The 24,827-nt window shown below is 40.3% G+C and overlaps 1 protein-coding gene across 2 annotated transcripts in view; it reads right to left on the bottom strand.

Annotated features, from left to right (window-relative positions):
* LOC149243033 (ATP-dependent RNA helicase fal1-like) overlaps positions 1 to 24,827 on the bottom strand; it is a 270,117-nt gene that overhangs the window by 26,063 nt on the left and 219,227 nt on the right. For both annotated transcript variants that reach the window (XM_089367749.1, XM_089367748.1), the window contains one exon: positions 21,398 to 21,524. In XM_089367749.1, coding sequence (XP_089223875.1) covers positions 21,398 to 21,524 — 127 coding nt within the window. The remainder of the gene's footprint in view (positions 1 to 21,397; positions 21,525 to 24,827) is intronic.

Here is a 24,827-nt window from a genome sequence, read left to right as displayed (position 1 = left end):
TAAACTTAGGAAAATTAAAATATTAATGGGTATTAATGAAAATATGGGTGAGAAGCTTCTAAGAGACGAGGATCAAGTCTAATTTAATCTTAGTCATTGATTAGAGACTTAATCTCAGTCGTTGATTCATCATTAGGAAAAGTATAAATGGAGGCTTGGGTCAGTTGGAGAAGACACACAGAGAGATTGAGGAAATCGATTTTCTAAGGTGAGAAGTTCTCAAGGAGGGAAATCGATTGGGGAGATCTTGCAGCTGAGGGGCAGTGATAGTTCGGGAATACAGACAGAGAGGCGAAGAGAATCTTGTGGAGGCAGTGTAGTAGCTGGGAGAGATGATGTTGGGCCAGTCTGGGCCCATGCAGCCTTGACGCAGAGCCAGGAGGGCCAGCGCAGAGGAAGAATTGCCTTCCACGCAGAAACTCGAGGAGCTAACAGAAACTGTCAGAGCAGTCGAGAAAGCTGACGCAGTGGGCAGTAGTGCTGACGCAAAGCTGACACATAGCCTCAGAGAGCTCCACGCAGGCCCACGCAGTTACTGTGAAGGGGCAGCGAAGTTGTAGCCGGGGCCAGCCAGATTTGTTGCCGGGTCAGCTAGATTCTGTTGGGTGAAGTGAGGTAAAACTCACTCAGGTTCTCCGCCATTGTATTTCTCTATCACTGGTTTGCCGGGAGGGCAATCAACATTTGTATTCAGAACTTCTGCTTAATAATAGAAAACCCTCAGAGCTGCTACACTGGTTTTCCCGCATTGGGTTTTTCCGGGGACGTTTAGTCCAAAAATAAGTGTCCTTTGCATGATTGTCTCATTTATTTTTCAGTACTTGATTTGTATAGAGGTGTAGGCTGCAGTGTATTTACATTTATATTTTCTGAATATTTCTGAAAATAACTTGTTAAATGAAGAATACAAGTAGGTAATGTAAATCAGTTTACTTGCAGTAGGATTTCTGGTTTATTAGATTCAGAAATTTTCACAATTCCTTCTATATTTTGTACTCTTGCACCAGTTTATAATAAAATGGCTTTGCTGCATCCATATTTCTAATTTCTCTGGGTGTTTATTAAATTGTTTTAAAATTTTGTGAGGTGTAAATTTGTTATTTTCTTGCATATCATTGTTTTTCCTATTTTGGAACATTACAAAGTACAACCAAATCTATAGAAGCATAATGTTATCCATATCAAAAGCAGAGAAGCATTTCATTTTTATGCATATTAGATACCCAAACTCAATTACAATCAAGAAACATATACTCTTAAATATCTTGCTAGGGACTTTGTTATACACCCTAGACTCCTTCATAACAACATTCATTCCAACTAGAGTTTCAATGTGTCTTCCAAAGGTTTGATATACCTTACTACAACATATACCAACCCTAGAAACATTTCAAACAAATATATATCTATAAAGTATCTAACATCCTTTCAAAATACATATGTTAGACTTCTCACTAGGGATTCATACAAATCCTAGATTTCATACAAACAAAACAATAAAAATCAATCACACCTTAGTCATTAACTTGACCAGCTTCCACTAGGGTTAGTTCCAACCCTACTTTTTCAATCATCCATCAATCAGTTACTAACATGACAAACTACCACTAGGGTTAGTTTGCAAACCCTAGATTTCTAAGCAATCATCAAACTCAGCCAAAAATTCAAATTTCAACAAATCTCAAATTATCATATAGTCAACATTCATTAGAGACTTCTTCTTCAACTAAATTTCAACTCCAAAACCCTAGAATTCCATTTTCACAAATTCAACATACCTCAAATCATCATATTTCAAATATTTTAATTTGACTAAGGTTTAACTCCAAAACCCTAGAATTCTATTTTTCACAATCTCAACAATCATTACATGCATAGATCTCAGATTGTTTCATTTCATACTAGACAATGTTACTACTAGGATTTAATTGCAAAACCCTAGATTTTCATTTTCAACAATCATCTAACAAATTACAGATTGTTATATCACACATACTAGACAATTTTAACTTCACTAGAGTTTAGTTATAACACCCTAGATTTCCAGATATCATCATCCTAGAATCTCAGACAAGGACTTCCATTAAATCCTAAGACTCATGACCATCAATGATTAGGTCAACACACATATCTAGGAATTCATAACCATACATAAGCATATCATATGTCCATAAATAGATTTGTCCCAAACCAACCTAGGACTTCAACCAAAAGGACATATCTATATATATGCCTAGATTTTATCATCACGAAAAATACATTTCATATCATGTGTTAGTCAAACTGTTAATTTTAGGTATGTTCTATGCTAGAGCAATTTATTTAATTTTTACAGTCAGCAATCACATCAGCATTAAAGTAAACTGCAGATAGAACATAAACATAAATCGCAGAAGACAAGCCAAGACAAGAGGACACAAGATGTGGCGCCAACCAGGGACAAACCCCAATGTGGGGAAACCCTTGATCAATTGTTCTTTTATGTTCTTCAAACTTCAGCAGAGAGAGAGAGAGAGAGATAGTACATTTACAATAGAAGTCAGCACTTTGATTTTTGATATCTGCATGAGATCAGTTGAAGACATATTGCTTCAACTGATTCTTCAAGGTGACTACTTCACCTTTCATAGTGTTGCAGCTCGTACTCATGTTGCACCCGTCATTGTGCTACACCTGGTCATTGAGCTGCTCCCATCACTATGTTGTTCCCATCATACAACGTCACTTTGTTGCCCCCATCATCATGCTGCTCCTTACTAACATGCCCATCATGCTGCATCTTTATCACTGCTGCAATACCATGATCTTCATCACTGCGGCAACACCATGATCTTCATCACTGCTACAACATAGATCTTCATCACTGCTGCAACATAGAGGTCTTTACCGTAGTATCACTAGGATCACTTGCTATATTGAGTTCCTCCGAGACTATGAGATCACATCTATGCATAATCATGATTTATAATTACAGTCATGATCAAGACTATGATCATTATCACTCTTCATTGAAGTATGATGAGACTGCCTCATGCTGTGATGATATAGTCTCCTTCTATATGTATGCCGAGGATCTCTTCATCGGACCCTTGTTTCATTATCAGGTCATGGCAAGACTGTAATATATATATATGGAAGAGACAGCGTATAACATTATCTTCATCGAGCTGAGAGAGTAGATCTATCATTGTTGTCCAATGACTAGTCTGCTACAGGAGTGCCATCGAGATCTTGATGTCAAGACTGCTCCTTGTTATGCCGAGATTGTCCAGACTTCATGCCACCTCATCCAAGATCCTCTCTGCTATATCAACCGAGATCTAGCACCTACAGGTATGCCGAGAATATACCTCTATCCGAGATCCTTGCATCTATATGCTGTGTCCTCATTTATCAAGTGTTATGCTGAGACTACAGAGATGCGTGGGCTTTATCATGCCATACGAGATCTGGTCTGCCTGCATGAACAGGTCTCCTTTGACTGCGTGAACAGGTCTCCTTTGCTGCATGAACAGGTCTCTATTGACTGCGTGATAGGACTGCGTTTAGGCTTCTACAGGCAGCGTATTAAGGCTCCTCCTTGACAGCGTATAAGGGCCTCTTGGACAGCGTATTAGAGCCTCCATCTTTGACTGCGTATAAGTGTATTAGGGCCTCCATCTTTGACTGCGTATAAGGGCCTCCATCTTTGACTGCGCATAAGGGTATTGGGGCCTCCATCTTTGACTGCGTATAAGGGCTTCTTGGACAGCGTATTAGGGCCTCCATCTTTTCTGCTAGGATAATCATACTACAGCTAGGGCATCATCTGTAGCTAGGGCATCATACTAGGCCAGCGTACACTCTTAGTGTCTCTCCTTCACCAAAACCCAAAGACGTGGAGAGGAGGAGATCACATGAAGAGTATATGTGTGTCTCAAATGACCTCAAGTCCTCTTCTATTTATACTAAAACGTAGATGATGAATAGACATGACTATTGGGCTTCTGAGCCTATACAAGTTGCTAGCCGACTTGACAATTTTTTTTATAACACAAATAAATTCATAACTCCATGAATACTTATCAGAATCGGATGATCTTTAGATCAATCCTACACCTCTTGATGAGAGGGATCCAATAAAAATATCAGTTGCCATAAATAAGATGACCCACATGGAGTTTGGCCCTAGTTGCCAATTTTAACACTTCCTCCCAACTAAGGAGAACTCCATCCGCTGATCCATATGTCCAACTGTACTATCTTTGCCATCAGTGCTCTGCATTACTCTGCTCTGCTTTGCTCAACTCTGCTAGCTCTGCTCAACCATGAAGAAGAAGAATTGATCGAGAATGTCTCATACCATTCTCCATTGACCTGAAGTCAGTCTCAGAGTGTGTACCACTGGTCCCAGACTAGTCCTCTACCAACCCGAAGTCAGTGTCATAGTGGGTACCACTCTCACTGGTCCCAGACCAGTATCATTGATCCCAGATCAATGAAGGTCATCCTAGCATAGGGAGTACAGTAGATACAACGATGCGTCCATCAGTACTACTATGGTCCCTATCCTCATTTCCCTGCTCATTGATCAGATGAGAGGTACTTCCCATGAGTCCTAGACTGCATGGGTAGGATGCCTTGACAGGAGAACTAATCATCCTATCCACAGGAGAGTGAATCATCCTGTCCAGTGGATGCCACGGAGAACTAATCATCCTGGCCTACAGGAGAACGAATCATCCTGTTCCACAATCGCCATGGAGAACACATCATCCAGGCCCACAGGAGAACTAATCATCCTGTTCCATAGTCGCCGAGAACGAATCATCTTGGCCCACAGGAGAACTAATCATTTTGTTCCATAGTCGCCACAGGGTGTCACAGGGGAAGGTTGAACCTTTTACCCTGTACAAAGTGCACCAATAGGGGATGATGAGTCACCCTGTGGTCGTATGTTGCTCCAGTAAGTACCCCAAGCCCCCAGAGCTCCTAGAGCTCAATGTATGCAACATGCAAGACCCTTTTACAAGGGTCTCTCGACGACTCCAAGTCGTTTGAGAAAATCACAGATTTGATCTTTCCCCCGGGGCTTTGACAAAGTGTAGCGACCTGTACATCATCTCACAGTGATGGAGCTTCCTTGCTCATTGACTTACCATATCCTAGATAAGGTAGTATCTAATGTCTATCTGCTGGAGCAATCATCGAATACGGGATTCCTCAATAATCGAATCCTACCTCTAGTTGTCACAGAGAATCATAGTGGTATTCATCATGTGTACAAACAGCTCACTGAAGAGCTTCCACAACCAGGCAACTTCATATGAGATCATACTCATAGTTATGTATCCAGTCTCGACAGTGCTTATAACAACCGACTTCTGCTTCCTGCTCATCCATGATATCAAAGTAGAATCCAAAGAGAACCAGCACTGAGAAGTGCTCTAGTGTTCCTCCACACTGCCTGCCCAGTCAGCATTCGAATAATCATGCAGTTTCATATTTCTGGAAGTGTATCTCAATCCATGAGAGATTGTGCCTCAAAGATATCTCAGAAGATTCTTGGCACCAATCTAGTGAGGCTCAACCAAATATGAGCTCACCATGCTAACTGCAAAACATATGTCCGGACGGAAATTCACCAAGAACATCAACGTGAATGAGTTTATGAAACTCAAAGGCATTTCCCAAATTTGGTCCGACATCACTACCATATAACTTCTGAAAGTAAAGATCCTCGAGATAGTCACAGGCTTGCAGTTTATCATTCCACATCCGGAATCCAACTCCCTCTTACTTCTGCAAATGAGAGGGTCTGCACCTGTCAGAAATAGATCGTCCTCATAAGGTGCCGGTATGAGAGGTCTATCATCCACAACCTTTGAGTAATGGTTTGTATCGGTTTCACTCCTAGTGAATCTCAGCTTCATCAGACAGCTATCAATCCTCTCATACTATGCCCGGGGTGTTTTGCTTCAAGCCATAGAGGGTTGTCTTCCACCTATATACATGAGATTCCCGATCATGAATCTCAAACCCCTCGGGTTGTTCCAAACCTGTGGACCTTTCCATCGATGAGTGCCACCCTGAAACCTTTGACTTCCATTGCTGAAATGGACACCAGGTTCTTCTTGCGATCAGGTACATAAAAGAGATTCTGTAAATGAATCGAGTTACCCTTATTCAATTGAGGGATAACATTCCCTACACCCTTTCCGGGATAGGTGGCATCGGCTCCAAGTATAATCCCACGATTGTTTCCATCTCTACCAAATTAGAGAGTGCACCCATCTATCCGATGAAGTGCCTTGAAGCACTACAATCAATAACCCAGATTCCCAAAGAATCTGAAGGAGAGGGCCAATACAAGATAACGCTTCTTTATCTTATCAGAAACAACATTTGATTCTTCATATCCTTGCTTTCTTTGAAGAGTCGACCATTTCCTTGATGACCTGCAATACCAGTCATTCCTTTGATCATTGAAGATGTCCTTGGAATAAGTGTTATCATCATCAAGTGATGTGTCCCTGCCATTCGGACACTCCTTCGCATAATGGCCGAACTAGTTATCTGCCTTTCCTTCCACCCTTAGATCCGAACTTCCCAATGAAGTGATCTTTAGGTAGGCCCTCAGAAACTTCCGCTGCGCCATTCTGATAATATTCTCTCCTTCGACTTCACCCTTGGTGAATTTGAAGAGGGATGAGGAATCCACTGATCCTTTTGTCCTTTCCCAACTGTCTTCGATGATTGCTCTTTCATTCTTGCTTGGGCATTGTCTTCACCTCAGCTCTGATACCATGTTAATTTTAGGTATGTTCTATGCTAGAGAAATTTATTTAATTTTTACAATCAGTAATCACATCAGCATTAAAGTAAACTACAGATAGAACATAAACATCAATCGCAGAAGACACGCCAAGACAAGAGGACACAAGATGTGGCGCCAACCAGGGACAAACCCCAATGTGGGGAAACCCTTGATCAATTCTTCTTTTATGTTCTTCAAAGTTCAGCAGAGAAAGAGAGAGAGAGAGATAGTACATTTACAATAGAAGTCAACACTTTGACTTTTGATATCTGCATGAGATCAGTTGAAGACATATTGCTTCAACTGATTCTTCAAGGTGACTGCTTCACCTTTCATAGTGTTGCAGCTCGTACTCATGTTGCACCCGTCATTGTGCTACACCTGGTCACTGAGCTGCTCCCATCACTATGTTGTTCCCATCATACAGCGTCACTTTGCTGCCCCCATCATCATGCTGCTCCTTACTAACATGCCCATCATGTTGCATCTTTATCGCTGCTGCAATACCATGATCTTCATCACTGCGGAAACACCATGATCTTCATCACTGCTGCAACATAGATCTTCATCACTGCTGCAACATAGAGGCCTTTACCGTAGTATCACTAGGATCACTTGCTGCACTGAGTTCCTCCGAGACTATGAGATCACATCTATGTATGATCATGATTTATAATTACAGTCATGATCAAGACTATGATCATTATCACTCTTCATTGAAGTATGATGAGACTGCCTCATGCTGTGATGATATAGTCTCCTTCTATATGTATGCCGAGGATCTCTTCATCGGACCCTTGTTTCATTATCAGGTCATGGAAAGACTGTAATATATATATGGAAGAGACAACGTATAACATTATCTTCATTGAGCTGAGAGAGTAGATCTATCATTGTTGTCCAATGACTAGTCTACTACAGGAGTGCCATCGAGATCTTGATGTTAAGACTACTCCTTGTTATGCTGAGATTGTCCAGACTTCATTCCACCTCATCCAAGATCCTCTCTACTATATCAACCGAGATCTAGCACCTACAGGTATGTCGAGAATATACCTCTATCCGAGATCCTTGCATCTATATGTTGTGTCCTCATTTATCAAGTGTTATGCTGAGACTACAGAGATGCGTGGGCTTTATCATGCCATACGAGATCTAACCTGCCTGCATGAACAGGTCTCCTTTGACTGCATGAACAGGTCTCCTTTGCTGCATGAACAGGTCTCTATTGACTGCGTGATAGGACTGCATTTAGGCTTCTACAGGCAGCGTATTAAGGCTCCTCCTTGACAGTGTATAAGGGCCTCTTGGACAGCGTATTAGAGCCTCCATCTTTGACTGCGTATAAGTGTATTAGGGCCTCCATCTTTGACTGCGTATAAGTGTATTAGGGCCTCCATCTTTGACTGCGTATAAGGGCTTCTTGGACAGCGTATTAGGGCCTCCATCTTTTCTGCTAGGATAATCATACTGCAGCTAGGGCATCATACTAGGCCAGCGTACACTCTTAGTGTCTCTCCTTCACCAAAACCCAAAGACGTGGAGAGGAGGAGATCACATGAAGAGTATATGTGTGTCTCAAATGACTTCAAGTCCTCTTCTATTTATACTAAAACGTAGATGATGAATAGACATGACTATTGGGCTTCTGAGCCTACACAAGTTGCTGGCCGACTTGACAATTTGTCTTATAACACAAATAAATTCATAACTCCATGAATACTTATCGGAATTGGATGATCTTTAGATCAATCCTACACCTCTTGATGAGAGGGATCCAATAAAAATATCAACTGCCATAAATAAGATGACCCACATGGAGTTTGACCCTAGTTGCCAATTTTAACACAAACCCAACTTCACAACAATAACAAATAAGAGTTAGACACACAATCATTTTGATTACACTAAGTTTGATCAGACAAACACACACATACCAAAGGGAACATTTCTAAGACAATGTAAGGGTCTTGCTCACATATTCCACCAAACCCCAATGAGCTAAGGTTCCAACGTAGAAACATAGCAAACCCTACATTACCAAAACTTCAAAGGTTTTGGGATTTTAGACCTTATCACTTAACCCTACTCAGTTAGGATTTCCCAATCATTCCAAAATCCCAAACATGACATAGTCAATAAAAACTTCAACTAGCATTTCACAATATCCCTAATCAACTTAGGGTTCCAAACATTCACAATAGCATACCCTTCGGTTAGGGTTTTCGAGAACCTGTCTAGACTCTAGGGTTCTACATAGTCAATCAAGAATATGAATGGGGTGGGTAGCTTTATCAAGAGATGAATCACCCAAACAAGAATCACTAAGATTCAATACAGCTAGTTATAATAGAGTTAGTAATAGATTATCAAATGAGTAATCCTTTTAGTCAATGTATTCAAAGCATACCTTTGTTTCTTGACTAACCTTGTCTTGAGAGATCCTCTTTCTTTCAAATGTTTTCCCTAGTCAAGACAACAGAGGGAGAAAGGTGATTAGTATTTAATATAATCAAAACTAAATGAGTACATGAACCCAAAACTGAAAAGACATGAGATACTTATCTTTGAGAGTTGTTGGGAGCTCCCTCCAAAGCTTGAGGGAAACCTATAAACTTAAAATAATACAAAAAAGTCTTTTCCAAAATATGTTAAAAACCTATAAATTCTAAAACATGTAAAACAATATATGTAAAGCTATGAGCAAAGGACTTAATAGTGTAAGTCCCTAATGTTGGGTTCTTCAAGCTTGACTTGCTTTGAGTCTCCTTCTTCAAAAAAGTTGGCTTGATCTCTTCCTCTCTCCTTATTCTTTGGACTCTCAGGACAGTGACTTTTGTAGTGACCCTTCTTATGACAATGATAGCACTCTATCTTAGACATATCAACTTTCTTCCTTGGTCCCTTCGATCTCTTTCCTTTATGATGAGCAACATAAGCATTTGATACTCCTTCAGGATTGGCAACCATTGAGATCCTTAATTGTTCTTGACTACAGGCAGTCCATAATTCTTCAAAGGTGGGAGCTACCTTCCAACTATTGAGACCTGTAGCAAATGCACCCCAAGAGGGTGGCAATCCTAATAGAGCAGTGATCACCAGTTCTTTGTCCAGGACAATCTCATCAATGACCAAGAGATCATCCCTGATTCTAGCTATGTTCACAAAGATGGTTGCCACAATATCTTCTTTAGTCATCTTCGTAGTTCTCAGCTCATTCTTCAAACTTGCTACTTGACCAATATTCTTAATAGTAAACAACTTCGACAAGGCTTCATACATCTCCTGAGCATGATCGATGTTAGCTATAAATGGGACAAGATTGTCTTTTATCCCTTCTACCATCAGAGTCATAACCACCAATTCTAAATCCCTGAATTTCGCTTTGTTGGCATCACTGGCTTCTTCAGTAGGCTTCTTTACATTTCCTTTTACCAAATCCAGCACCTTGTTCTTCTCGAGGATTAGGTTAATCCTCTTCTTCCAGGATCTAAATTTTGATGCTCTTTCAAGTTTGTTCTCACCCTTGATTGAGTTAGACATCTTCCTTGAATATACTAGACTCCTTCCATGAGATAGTACCTATGAGTGGATCAAGTGCTTGAGATTGCCTTTTTCATCCTTCTTCACCAAAGCTTTGATACCATGTTAGAAAAATCAGAAAGGCAATAAAGATTTTCTTGTTCTTGATAATTACTTGTGATGTTTCTTATTATTAAGATTCTTTATATCTTCTTTCTTTAGTTCATCAAGCAATTACCAAAAGCAGTAGAACATAAAACAATAGACATCAGATGTAGGCACATACTAGAGCAAAACCCCCCTCGAGGGGAAAACCCAGTCAAGATAGTTCTTCCTTTCAATAGTATTCCTTGAGACTCTTCACCCTAGACCAAGACTAGAATTTCCCTCCACACCAAGTCAGCCTCCCAGATCTTCAACCTTTTCCCAGCAACTTCGACTATGCAGCAACTTACGGCAACTGACAGCTTTCAGCAATAGTGAAACTTGGAAGACTTCGATCTCTCAATCTAGGGCATGAAACAGAGAAAGAGACACACCAAAATTTCGATTTTCCTTGTCTCCTTAGACTTCCCCAAACTCACATTCACTTTGGCTTCCCGGCAACAGACTTCGCACCTTTTCCCAGTTGCAAGAGAACTTCTGTTAAAATTGGCAACTAGGGCCAAACTCCACATGGGTCATCTTATTTATGACAGCTGATATTTTTCTTGGATTCCTCTCTTCAAGAGGTGTAGGATTGATCTAGAGATCATCCAATTTTGACATGTACAAATGAAGTTATGAATTTATTTTGATTATGGACAAATTGTCAAGGTCGACCAACAAACTTATGTAGGCTCAGAAGCCCAACAGTCACGTCTATTCATCCTCAACGTGGCATATAAATAGAAGGTGACTTAGCCTCATTTGGACACACTCATATTCACACATCTCTCTCTCTCCTCATTGATTGGGTATGCATTTCTGGGCAGCATCTCTCTCCACACGTGCAAAGGAAAGAAGGTGAATTTTCTGTTTTGGGCATTGACCAAATTTCTGGGACAATTTGACCAAGTGTTGACCAGCAACGTTGACCTCTTTGACTGTGATTTTTGGTGGAGAAATTCTGTCCCAGCAGGCTGCATTTTTGGGCACAAAAATCGAGGCAATTCGTTGACTTTAACCATTGTCAACTATGGCTAGGGATGACCGCAAGTTGATTGTTTGACCAAATCTTGACTGGGTTGATTCCGGACTGTTTTGATGGCTGATTCATCTTGTTGTTTGGAGGCCAAAGTTGACTGAAGTTGACCAATTTGTTGAGGGTCAAATCTGCCCTGTTGACCAGCATTGACTTTTTTGGTTAGGGCTCTTTTGCTGCTGTTATAAATTATCAAATTTGTAGATTGTACTCTCTCTCTGATAAGAAGAATTTCATGTGGGTTTTCCTCTCCAAGAGGGAGAGGTTTTGGCCCTCACAGAAAGCCAACATCTTGTATTCTTGTCTCTGATATTTTGGTAACTGTTTGATGAAGTAAGCAATACACACACCAATGATATCAAGATAAGATTTTGCTAATTAGCAAAAAATTTAAAAACCTGACAAATAGTTATCATGCTCAGAAGAATCACAATAACTACATTTGCCCTAGATTCTTCAACATGGTATCAGAGGTAAGGTGTTGAAGTCAAAGGAAGGGCAGCAAAAGAGACATACAAAGATTTGTCTTCAAGAAGGGCAACAAAACAAGTTTAAGGATTTTGTCAAAATTAAAAGATCAAGTCTACAACAAGTAGTCTACAACAGCAAGGTAACTCCACATCAAGAACTTGTGTCTCCACATCACCATCATCAAAAGACCACCAAGACTCTCATCAAGATATCTACAAAGCTATGAAACTCAAAGGACCTCAAGATGAAGATATTATCATCTTGGAAAAGATTGAAGCAGTCCAGACCTACCCTACAAAAGAAGGCAGAGCATATTGAAGGCAAGAAGGCATTGTCATCTTCAAGGTTATAATCAAGCAAGGATCATCTCCTTATTTGAGAAGAAGATCATCCAAGGAAGCAACAAATCATCCCTATCAAAAGGAGCAACCTTTTTCTATTAAGAAAAGGCTTTCTCATTTGAAAGAAGATCATCTAAGAAGAAGCCCTCATATATCTTCTTCAACCATCATCAAAGCAATCAAGGTGAAGATTTCATCTTCACATGACAAGTAAGTATCTTTTCATTCTATAATCAAGTTTGATTAAATGACTTCATGATTGCAAGGACATCTATAAATTGGATGGGTCATCAAGATTCCTTGCATGAAGGAGGATAGACATAGTCCTCTAAGTAGTTGAAGTCATCAAAAGGTCTCCTCTGAATTCATGGAAAGGGATACTTATGAAAGATCCCCTCATATAGCAATATTGGACACATCAAAGAAAAACTCACTCTCTGAAGGTGCAATGAAGGTCACATGAAATCTGATCTACATGAAAGTAAAGGGTATCAAAGGATGTAGGATATCTTCATAAGGTCCCACCTACAAGATCTAGGAAGGAAGATAACCATCACTGATCTATAATGCACTAACAGAAAATCAAGGTAACAAATATCCATGGGATAAGAAAGTTACCTCATTCGACAACTTATGGTCTCTATGCTAAATAGAGAAAGACAAGTTGATGACAAGAGTATTGAAGGTTAAAGGACTAAAACATGTGCAGAAAGGAAAGGCAAGTTTGGTCCTCAAGCAAGACAAAATAAGTATAGCTAAGATTCAATGCTATGGAAAGATTATAAAAAGAAGCTCATATCACTGGAAAGATGGAGGAAGCTGAAGAAAGGGGCCAAGGAAAGAGGGAGTAACAAATCTCTCCTATGAGTAAGATGGTATCCCTCACAAAAGGGTCCTATCATAAGCTTCTACTATAAGATATGACAATGATGATAAGATGCATTGTCGCATCATGGAAGCATTAGAAACAAGTGCTAGTGACATCACCATGGGAATCATGGACAAAATCCATGCCAGACAAAACATGAAGGATATAGCTCTTGGGAACCTTAGTGGACATTGAAGGAAAGGAAGAAGTCATCTAGGACAAGGCCCATCATACATCAAAGGAAACATTTACCAGTTGGGGATATACAAGATCCTCAAAATTCTCTGATAGAATCCTCATCATAGGGTTCACAAATCTAGAGAGGAAGCAAGTGTTTCAACAAGAACTCCAACTTATGGAATCCATGAGATGATGATGACATGACACAGATCAAGGGATTTAAGATCTTTTCGATCAAGGAAGCTGTTGGAAGAAGCCTCGATGACCTAAAGGTAAAATAAGGTATGTATGCTTATGTTTAATATTATAATGTCATGTCATATGGTTGCAGGTAACATGGATCATTGCTTCTATCTTGAGAAGCACGATCAAGAGAAAAAGATCTCCTCTGAAAGGATGCAGGAAGGCATAAGTCACACTAGATGAAATCAACACAATATGTCCTCATATGAAGTATGAGGTGGTTGACTACAATTAAGAAACTCTGATTGAAAGCTCCTGGGAATGGAATGTGTGAGGAAGGAAGAGATCGTGAGATATGCAACCATGATGAAGGCAATCAACATCCAAAAGACCAAGAAGATTTGACTAGGAAATCTCCTGGAAAGATATGAAGACTGATGAAAGTTTGAAAAAGATGAAGACCCTTGACAATGGATATCTTTGGGAGATGTGTCAATATGTGTGCAGGATGTTGATACCTACAAGAAGATGTCATGATGAAGAGCCATCTCGTAAGGTATGATTTGATTTAATATGATGTTTTGATTTCTTGAATAATATCTGGATAATGCAGGGCTACTCGAACAAGAGTTGTAAATACAAGTACAACTAGCATTCATGTGGTGGATGGAAGAAGCATGATGAGAAAGAAGTAGTCATATAACGAAGGTTCCAGATATGAAGAAGGCCACTTTCCATGAAGAAAGGAATGACATGATGAACTAAGGAGGAAAGTGATCGATGGTTGTTGCCCTACAAGGAAGAAGCTCAACTGATTTTCATGACATCAAGGAGAGAAGTTGATCAAGCAACTGAAGGACCCACAAAGAAGAAGTTGCTGATGTATAGAAGAGTCCCTAGCTAAGAGGGAGCTCTGACAGGTCCCTAATCAAGAGGGAGCTTGGATTGGATCACCCCTGATTAAAAAGGAGTGACAGTTGTGTTTTTCTATTTCATGTGTCATGCACTAGACCAGGACTAACAGCCGTAAGTCTAGGTGAAGGCCATGAAGAGAAATGTAGACACATGATATCCTCCCTAGTTGAGAGGGAGAGATAGACACAACATTCTTGTCTTCACTTTGGAAGAAAGAATGGAGGATTGGGTAATCATTGTTGATTTTGGGTAGCATCGGATGTGCTCTGGCCACGAAATTTGGTAGAGAGGTTGGGGCACATAAGATCTCCACTACCAAGAAAGGGTTTGGGCAGATTCTAAACAGTTAAGGAGATATTAAAATAATTAATATTTTTAATGGAGTCCCTAAGTCTAAACTTAGGGAAAATAAAATATTAATGAGAATTAATATGAAACTGTGTTAGAATAGTCTAAAAGTCATGGATCAAGCCAGGTCTAATCTTAGCCATTGATTAGGGACTTAATCTCGGCCGTTGATATGTCAACAAGAAAACTATAAGAGGAGGCTTGAGAGTCACTTGGATAACACACCAGAGTGATCAGTCATTCTATTCTCTAGAGCGTGGTTTGCTAAGAGAGATAGAATTAGTGATCGAGAGTTACAGTTGAGGGGCATTGATTACAGAGAGACAGAGAGGCAGAGATAGTGCTGGGAGAGCAGCGCAGTAGCCAGGGAGAGTGACGCAAAGCCATCTAGGGCTCACGCAAGGCCACGCAGAGGCAACCGGGAGCTACGCAGAGCCTCAGAGAGGCTAGCATTGCTGACGCAGAGGGCCAGAGGGTTGACGCAGTGCCTCCTAAGGCTGACGCAAACCCATTTGGGGTGACGCAGGGCCAATGCTAGGCAGAGAGGGACTGACGTAGTCCAGAGAGTGGCTGACGCTGGGGTTTCTGGGGCACATTTGTGCTGAGTAGCTGCCAAAAAGATTATCTGGGTTTCAGCTAGGAGATTTGTCAGAAATAGAGAGGTATTACTACCAAGGAAATTCTCTATTGGGTAGGCCAGTTTCGGCACCCAGATTGTACTCTGATATTGCTTAATAAGAAAACCCTCAGATTGCTACACCGATTTTCCCACATTGGGTTTTTTCGGGGACATTAGTCCAAAAATAATGGTGTCATATGGTGTGATTGTTTCTGTTTCCTTTAGTTGTTGATCTGTAATATGTTGAGCATGCACTAGTGTTTATTTTTAGTATTTACATTGTAAATAACTTGTTAAGTAAAATAACAAGTAGGTAGAAATAAATCAGATAAAGTGCATGGAGGGTTTCTAACTAAGTAAACTTAGAAACTTCAACATGGTATCAGAGCGTGATTGCAGATCACAGGAGGATTAAGAACATCAGCCGAGCGAAGCGATAGCAGCAGAAAACAGTTGCCTCGAGGTGACAGAAGTTGTTTCTAGCAGAGCAACAACAAGGGAAGGGTGACGCAGATCAAAGGTGAGTCAGGAAGAGGCAACGCAGAGGCTAAGGAAGGCAAAGGGAGCCTCACGCAGAGCCACGCAGTAGCTGGGAGGGCTGACGCAGTTGGCTAAGGAGGTCGAGTTGCTGGTGTCGGGATTGTGTAGAGCTTAGGAGCTCTCACCTTCAGGTTGCCGGGGTTTAGAAGGCTGTGGTAATATTGCAGAGTGGAGCTAGTGAGGTATTGTAGTCAGAACAATACCTAACAGAGCAAGGCCAAGAGGAGTTGCTACCGAAGGTTTCTAGTCGAGGAACCCGGATCAGTGATGCGGTTGCACAAGACGATCAGAGTAGAGGGCATCTCAACGGCGGCAGAAGGATTTCTAGGAGGGAAATCAGCACTCAAAGGGAGTCCACAAGAGAACTTCCAGACAGGAAGTAGAGACTCAGAGGAGTTGAATAGAGAGCATCCAGGAGAGAAGTAGAGAAGCATCATGGCACTACACGGAGTAAGAGACCAGGATAGACTAGACAGAGCGTCGAACTTCGCAGTCTGGAAGGCCAGAATCTTATCCATACTTGACAAAAATCATGTCAAGAACTTCGCCTTGAAGGTAATAGCTATCCCAGTCAACCCCAATGATAACGACAAGTACGAGGAGGCAATGGCGAGGGCCAAGAGCATCATCCTTGATGGCGTCAAGGATCATGTAGTACCACACATAGTCGATAAGGAAATGACATTTGAGATGTGGGAGGCTCTTAAGAAATTGTACCAGCATACTTTTGTGCAGAGAAGAATGCTACTTGAGAATCAGCTAAGGTCGTATCAGATGAAGAAGGGACAACCGATTGACACCTTCCTCGGAGGACTGAATGAGATCCAAGATCAGTTGATTGCTATAGAAGCGACACCGGATCAGGAGTTGATGGTGAGGACAGCCATGAATGTTGTCTCAGAAGACTGGGAGGTATTTGTCCAGAGTATATTGGGCAGAGGGACTCTCCCACCTTAGGACAAGATGTGGGTAGCTCTTCGCCAAGAAGAGATCAAATGGCAGTCGAAGACGAGTAGCAGCAGCAAGGGGATCAAAGTCAAGGAGGAGGAGGAAGATGTTGTCCTAGCATCTGAGGGAAAGCAGGGAAAGCAAAAAAAGAAAGATCTCTCTAAGATCAAGTGCTTCCACTGTGGAGAGCTGGGTCATTATGTGACCCAGTGTCCAAGGAAGAAGAGTAAGGGAGAGTCTTCCGAGACTAAGGCAGCACCAGCACGGGCAGAGAAGGAAGTTTTGACAGACGATGACTATGCCATGAGTGCACACGCACCACTTGAGTGGAAGTGGGGAGACATCGAGTTGTAGTCAGGCGGACTACAGGCGATGAGGGGCAGGATCCTCGAGGTACCCAGCCTCTTGGATTAGACCTTGCTACGGGAGCCCCGAAGAGGAGTAGCAAGACTAGCTGATGTGGGTAGAGATGGATGCGGATGGAGCGACAAAGAGAGCTACAGTGTAGGAGTCCCGAGACAGCGCAAGGCTAGCAAGCTGCAAGAGTGCGAGAGGCACAAGAGTGTTGCACCAGTGCAGGATGGCACAGAGTGGTGTGCAATGGTGCGAGATGCTGGGAGTTGTTGCAGCAACGCAGAGGTCAGAGAGGGAGCACTTGTCAGCGGCAGAGGGAGCTTCAGCGTCAGTGGATGTCTCTAGCCCAACAGGGAGGTCAGATTGGGAGATCAGTTACTTACTTCTCAGTAACTGAGTTGCAGTGCAGCAGTGGACAACACAATGCCGCATGATGAGAGGAGGTGCAGTGCGGATGCAATGCTGGGAAAAAGGACCAGCAGTAGCACGGATGTAGAGGGAGTTGTCGTACAAATGCAGTAGTGGCAGTGGTAGAACCATGGGCAGCAGTACAGGATGCAACAGTGCAGAGGATGTTGGGCAGGAAAGCCTAACATCAGCACAGGTACCGATGCCGGATGATCAGAGTAATACTCAGTGAGTATTGCTAGAGCACAATCCTCGCTAAGAGGGAGTATTGATTTGGGGTAGCATCGGCTGTGCTCTAGCCATGAAATTTGGTGGAGAGGTTGGGGCACATAAGATCTCCAATACCCAGAAAGGGTTTGGGCAGATTCTAAATAGTTTAGGAGATATTAAAATAATTAATATTTTTAATGGAGTCCCTAAGTCTAAACTAAAGGAAAATAAAATATTAATGGGAATTAGTATGAAACTGTGTTAGAATGGTCCAAAAGACATGGATCAAGCCAGATCTAATCTTAGCCGTTGATTAGGGACTTTATCTCGGTCGTTGATATGTTAACAGGAAAAGTATAAGAGGAGGCTTGAGGGTCACTTGGAGAACACAGCAGAGTGATCAGTCATTCTATTCTCTAGAGTGGGGTTTGCTAAGAGAGATAGAATTAGTGATCGAGAGTTGCAGCTAAGGGGCATTGAGTACAGAGAGACAGAGAGGCAGAGATAGTGCCGGGAGAGCAGCACAATAGCCAGGGACATTGACACAGAGCCAGCCAGGGCTCACGTAGGGCCACGCAGAGGCAGTCGGGAGCTGTGTGGAGCCTCAGAGAGGCCAGCGTCGCTAACGCAGAGGGCCAAAGGGTTGACACGGGGCCTCCTAAGGCTGACGCAGACCCATAAGGGGTGACGCAGGGCCAACGCTGGGCAAAGAAGGGCTGACACAGTCCAGAGAGGTTGATGCTGGGGTTTTAGGGGCAGATTTGTGCTGAGTAGCTGCCAGAAGGATTATCCGGGGTTTTAGCAAGGAGATTTGTCAGAAACTGAGAAGTATTACTGCCAAGGAAATTCTCTGTTGGGTAGGCCAATTTCGGCACCCGAATTGTACTATGATATTGCTTAATAAGAAAACCCTTAGATAGCTGCATTGGTTTTCCCACATTGGGTTTTTCCAGGGTCATTAGTCCAAAATAATGGTGTCATATGGTGTGATTGCTTTTGTTTCCTTTAGTTGCTGATCTGTAATATGTTGAGCATGCACTAGTGTTTACTTTTAGTAGTTGTATTGTAAATAACTTGTTAAGTAAAATAACAAGTAGGTAGAAATAAATCAAATAAAGTACATGGAGGGTTTCTAACTAAGTAAACTTAGAAACTTCAACAATCATTTGGCAACCGATGCTCTTTGAGGATGTGTAGGGCATCCAAGACAAGAGTAGGCAAGAGGACTGATATTCTTTGAGGGTTGGGAACCCAAGAGAAGAATAGTCCTAGAAGGTCATACTCAGTGAACACCTGGGTGGGTATGTACCTTGAGAGACAATGATGAAGGTGTCTATAATCATTGGTCTCGCCAACATTGTGCTCTGATCTAATGAGAGATAGAGCTGTCAGTCAAGGCCTTGCTGTGAAAACAATGTTGGTTACTATGATGCTATACAGATGGGTTACCAATCCGATTCTTCTTATGAGAAATTCTTCAGATTGAGAATGACCAAGTACCATCATGAATACCTCCCTAGTTAAGAGGGAGTGTTGAAGAAAGTGTAACTAGGTTCGGTCTTCATGACATTGTAATTATGATTTTTGTAAAATGAATTTATTATTCCTTGCTGCATGGGTTTCATGAGCAAGAGGTTTATTTATTTAGTGGCTCCCATTGAGAGCCTTAGGATGTCAAAGAGTCAATGTCATGTACAAGTCTATAGAAAAGTCTAAACAACCCTCCAAGACAAGCACAATCCTCCAAGATAAGCACAAGAAGAAGTCTGCAAGCTAAACGATGAAGAAGACAGTCATGTCAGCCTCAAAGCATATATATATGACAAGTCGGCTCAAAAATAGAGACACATCGGTTCACCCTAACATGTCGGCTTATTATGGAGACGTGACAACTATATAAACCCAGCTAAGGTCACCACAGAAGCTCAGAATCTCGGACATCCTGCAACTTCGGATGAGGAGCAGAGATATCTCTGCATACATCTCTGAAGTCTTAGTCAAGCACAGTGGTATAGGGTCTCGGATGAGGTGCAGGAGAGTGAACACAAGTCTCTGCAACTTCGAGTATAATTACAGTAAGTAATTACAGTGTGACCCTCTCGGTGGTAGCACTCTCGACATAGCAATGAAGCTCTCAGTGCAGGAAGAGAATCACAATCACGTTCTGGGCATAATTATGATAATAAGGATCTCAATGATACACTCAACATGCTCTCTAGATAGTTACATTCTCCGTATGGTTATGATAAGAAGAAGCTCGGTGATCCCACAGTGAAGCATTCTCGACATACTAAACACAATCATGATTTCAGTAAAGTAGCAATCATGGTATCGGTGCAGCTCTCACACAGTATAGAAACCTTGTTGACATGGTCAAGATCTCAAGTGAGAGTGCAACAATGATCTAAGTGAAAGAGCAGCTATGGTGCAGCAACAATGATCTCTTTGTCATGGTAAAGTCCTCAATGAAGGTGCAGCAATGGTGTTGCAGCAGTAATGAAGATCTCGGTGGTGAAAGCCTCAGTGGTGCAGCAGTGATGATGATCTCAAGTAGTGACAAAGAAGAGGATTGGTGTCTTGGTCTTGGAGTGGCTAAATAGGTCAAGGGTCATGGTCTTGGTATTCGTCAATTGGAATCTCTATAAGAAGAATTTTGCTTGGGTTTTCCTCTCCAAGAGGGAGAGGTTTTGGCCCTCGCAGAAAGCCAACATCTTGTGTTCTTGTCTCTGGTACTTTGGTAACTGTTTGATGAAGTAAGAAATACACACACTAATGATATCAAGATAAGATTTTGCTAATACGAAAAAAATTAAAATACCTCACAAATAGTTATCATGCTAAGAAGAATCACAATAACTACATTTGCCCTAGATTCTTCAACATTTACGTGATTCAAAAGCCCAAGAAGGGTCTCTTTAAATGTACAATAACTCTACAGACTCAGAATAAATCCTGGAAGTCCTCAATGGGGACTTTGACCTAAAACATGGTGACCCAAGCATGAAATCCATGCTTTAATAAGTCACAACAATTATAATAAAAATTATTTTCTTTATTCTTTTGACAAGTACATTATTGAAGACCGAACATAGTTACATTTTCCAACACAAAGGAGTCTGAGCAGTGAAACTCTAAGCTAAATGATGTTTATGTAGCTCTTGTTGATGATCCCATGTCTAGTATTGGAGATGAGTTTTAATGAGGAATGATCAGGTTGATCACTGATATGTAGACTTGTAGTAGGCTAGTGGCCCAATAGCTTGTAACATTGCTTTTGGGCTCTAGAAGCCATTTAGAGTCTCATTGATTATGTATTTTGTTGTTGAAATGTAAATCACTCAGTTCCATTTTGATATATTCACCCTTATTTGGTATATAGATGAGAAAACTTTGTGTATTTTGTCTCTAATGGTTTGGAATCATGGTTTTAAATTTTAAAAATAATATTCTTTGAAAACAAAAAATGTATGAGTAGAATTAAGAATGCATTCAGTGAAATGAAATGAATTACCATGAGAGTGGTTTATGGTAGAAGTGCTTGCAGTAGTCATTCCGGGAATCATTGCCCCATATACTTTGCTGGTAACTGGAAAAGGGATCCCTGATGTGCATGCTGCCAACCGCCTCAAGTATGCCTCCTGTGTGTATATCAAAATATTTAGAGCTTTCATAAACCTGCTAAGTTGCAGTAGCATTTAAAAAATTTGTTTTAGCTCAATCCTTTCATTTCAAATATGTTTGTTCTGCCACATACATGGTTGCAGAGCAAGCAAGCATTACACCATCTTTTGTGACCAAGTGTATAGTATCGATCTCTGCATCCTACTTCAGATCTTAACAAATGCTTCGACAACAAACATCCAAATTTACTAGAAGAAATTTATCCAAAAGTCACCGAAGTATTCATAGTTTGTGCAAATAATGCTTTCTTACCATCAATACAAAATTGGCAATAATGGATGTGGAAGTATGTGTCGAAGAGGACTATTTCTTCTTATTTTCTACTTGCATGCATTTCCTTCCATATCCAGTGATTAACCACTGACAGTTTAAGTACATTTCAATTGTGAAAGAAAAAGCATTTAGTGTACTTACATGGTTTAAAAAAATTTATGTTTTTCCATTTTGCCTTTGATATATCATATTAATTTCTGTGCAAATATGAGCAATACATTTTTGCTATTAATTTGTTGGATAAGCTCAATATTTAGAAACTGTAATAGAAGATGAATAACCAAAAGATTCAGTTACCAAGTTTAGATTCCATTTTTAAATTGAAAATTTTTATTATTTCTGAAGAAAACATTACTAAACCTTCTTACCTGAGTCCATTCTACCGGAATTAGTATCCTTTGAAATATAGGTCAATTGCTTTTGTTCAAAGCAACGTTGATCTATTCATTGGTTAATATATCAGCTCTTGTGATTAGGATGTCGATAAAGTGTCCTTGTAACATGGTCTTTTCTTAATGTAAACTAGATATTTTCTGATTCACCCTTGGCATTATATTTTATTCATATATTTGTGTTGCTATGCTAATCATTGCATTTGTAGAGGCATTTGTAATTGCTAGGGTTTCTATAGTTATTGTTTGTACCTAAGTTGCACTGAAACAGATATGGGAACAGATACGGATACAGAAAATTTTCAAAAAATAAGGATACGATATGGCAAGGAAACGACATATATATATATATATATATATAAGAATTTCATATTACGATTCATCTTTTAGAATCTAGATTCTATATCTAAAAATATATAATCATCATCATGAATTCAACATAAACAAATCATCATCATCAATTCAGCATAAACATTGTTGTCATCACTAGTGTTTATTATAACATTCAACATCATCATTAGTAATGTAATCAGAAATGCTACAGCCTTTGTGCTTTCAGGTCCAACTCCTTCAAAGAACGTGCCATGCATGGCAAATAGTATCTATCTTCCTTGCATGGCAATTAAATGGCCCATGGGATCATTCGGATATTCCATCAAGACCTATTTGAACATTTCAATCTTCTCAATGTCAAATTGGTCTCTTGACTACATGCAGGCAAAAGATTGGCTAGAGAAGATTTGTTATATTGGAGGGATTTATGAAATCAAGAGCAAAATCAATGACAATTAACAAAACCCTAACCAAACTGAAAATTAATCGCTCAAATAAATCTCTTTACGAAGACATTCATCAAACCCTTTTGTTTGCATTTTTGAACATCTATCTTTTTCTTAGTAAGAATCCTTGATTAGTATATGGAGCACTGTTGTTTCTAAACATTTAGAAGAGATGTTATGAGACTATGTTTATATTGAGTTTATTTGCAAATCTGATTTCTTCATTTTTATTATTTATTTATGGCTATACAATTTTTTATGCTTTTTAACATTTTAAGGGTGGATTCTAATCACGATTTTCGTGGATCCGTTTAAATTCTTTTGGACCCGTTTCTGGAAATCCGGAAACAGATCCAAAAAAATTTAAAACCCTTGGAACCGTATCCAATTCCAAATCTGAAGGTTGGTTGTATCGATTTTGTAATTGTCTTCTTTGCACAACCAACCTTCTTGTCTTTGCAAAAAAAAGCTTAATTTTGCCCTTATCTAGCTTTCTGAGTTTGTTGACATTTTGATGATTCCTTACGTAAAAATTTAGTTCTTAAGCCTTTTTCTTGGTAACAAATCTAACATTTGAAGCACTTTCTTTCCTATGTTCTCCTTCACCATTTGATGCTGGCATTGAAGACAATTCCACTAATTTATCCATAAATAATTTTGTAACCTCTTTGACCACTTAGTTATTGGTCAAAGGAAACAATTGCATGCTTGCTTCATGTGATTGTTTTGCACATCTTCAGGGAAAAACATCACATGTGAGGCTAGGGACGCCCCCTATGTTTGGAAAGCACCAACCCAAACGAACAGAAGAGTTTGCATATGACGCTATAGTGTGAATTCTTCTATATGTTGCACTAAGAATTTATGTTAAAGATCTAGCAATTCTTTCACCTTCCAAATGGGTAAATTTCTATGCTAACACAGCGTTAGGGTTGTTACGAAATATAGAAAAAACAACAGCAACAATGGACTATATTAACTCTTAACATTCCCAACCACTACGTGTTGAGAAATCAATATGCTAGTAGATTAGGGTTGATTCCTCTTACTTGATAATTACTTGTGAGTGTTTTTTGGCTTTTATTACTTTATTATGTCTTCTTCATCAAGCAATTACCAAAATATAAAGTGCATGAAGATCACAAAAGACAAAGAACACAAGATGTAGGCTCCAAGCCAAGGAAAAACCCCACAAGGGGGAAAACCCAAACAACTTCTCTTCTTATAGAATTAGATCAAAGTGAGACATCCAAGACCCAAGACCAAGACCAAGACCTCCACAAAGAACCAAGTCAGCCCTCCTTCAGATCTTCTCCAACCAAAACAAAGTCAACAAGAATCAAAGCTGGTCAAACCTCTTCAAGTCAGAATTTCGAACCTACAACTTCGCAGAGTTGCCCCAGCACCTTCGCATGTGTGAACAGAAACAAAATTTCAGCCCTATAATTCGCAAAGTTTCCCCAACACCTTCGCACGTGTGAACAGAAACAAGCAAAAGTTCGATTTTTCTTCTTTCCTTATATTCTTCTTCTCTCTCCTTGGCCTTCGCTCTATTTCTTCTTCTTTCTTGCACAAAAATTGATGAGTGTTAGTGAGTGATCAAATGAGGTCAAAGTCTCTTCCTTTTATAGTTATCTAGGAGGTCGAATAGGTGCCTCTTCAAGGTTTACTTCTCAAAGCAGGGCTGACTTGGTATTGTGGTGACAAATTGACTCTTTTTTACTAAACATAAAACATTTATTTTTCTTACAAATAGTCCAAATGGGACTTTGACATGCGACAAATTTTCTTTTAGACTCAATAAACCCTAGAAGCA

Source organism: Pinus tabuliformis, chromosome 8 (genome assembly GCF_031772625.1).
Source record: "Pinus tabuliformis cultivar Carrire ecotype Pingquan chromosome 8, CPIR1, whole genome shotgun sequence".
NCBI classification, from domain to species: Eukaryota; Viridiplantae; Streptophyta; class Pinopsida; order Pinales; family Pinaceae; genus Pinus; species Pinus tabuliformis.
Note: the sequence above shows the minus strand (reverse complement) of the source record. Positions and strands in the feature narration are given on the sequence as shown.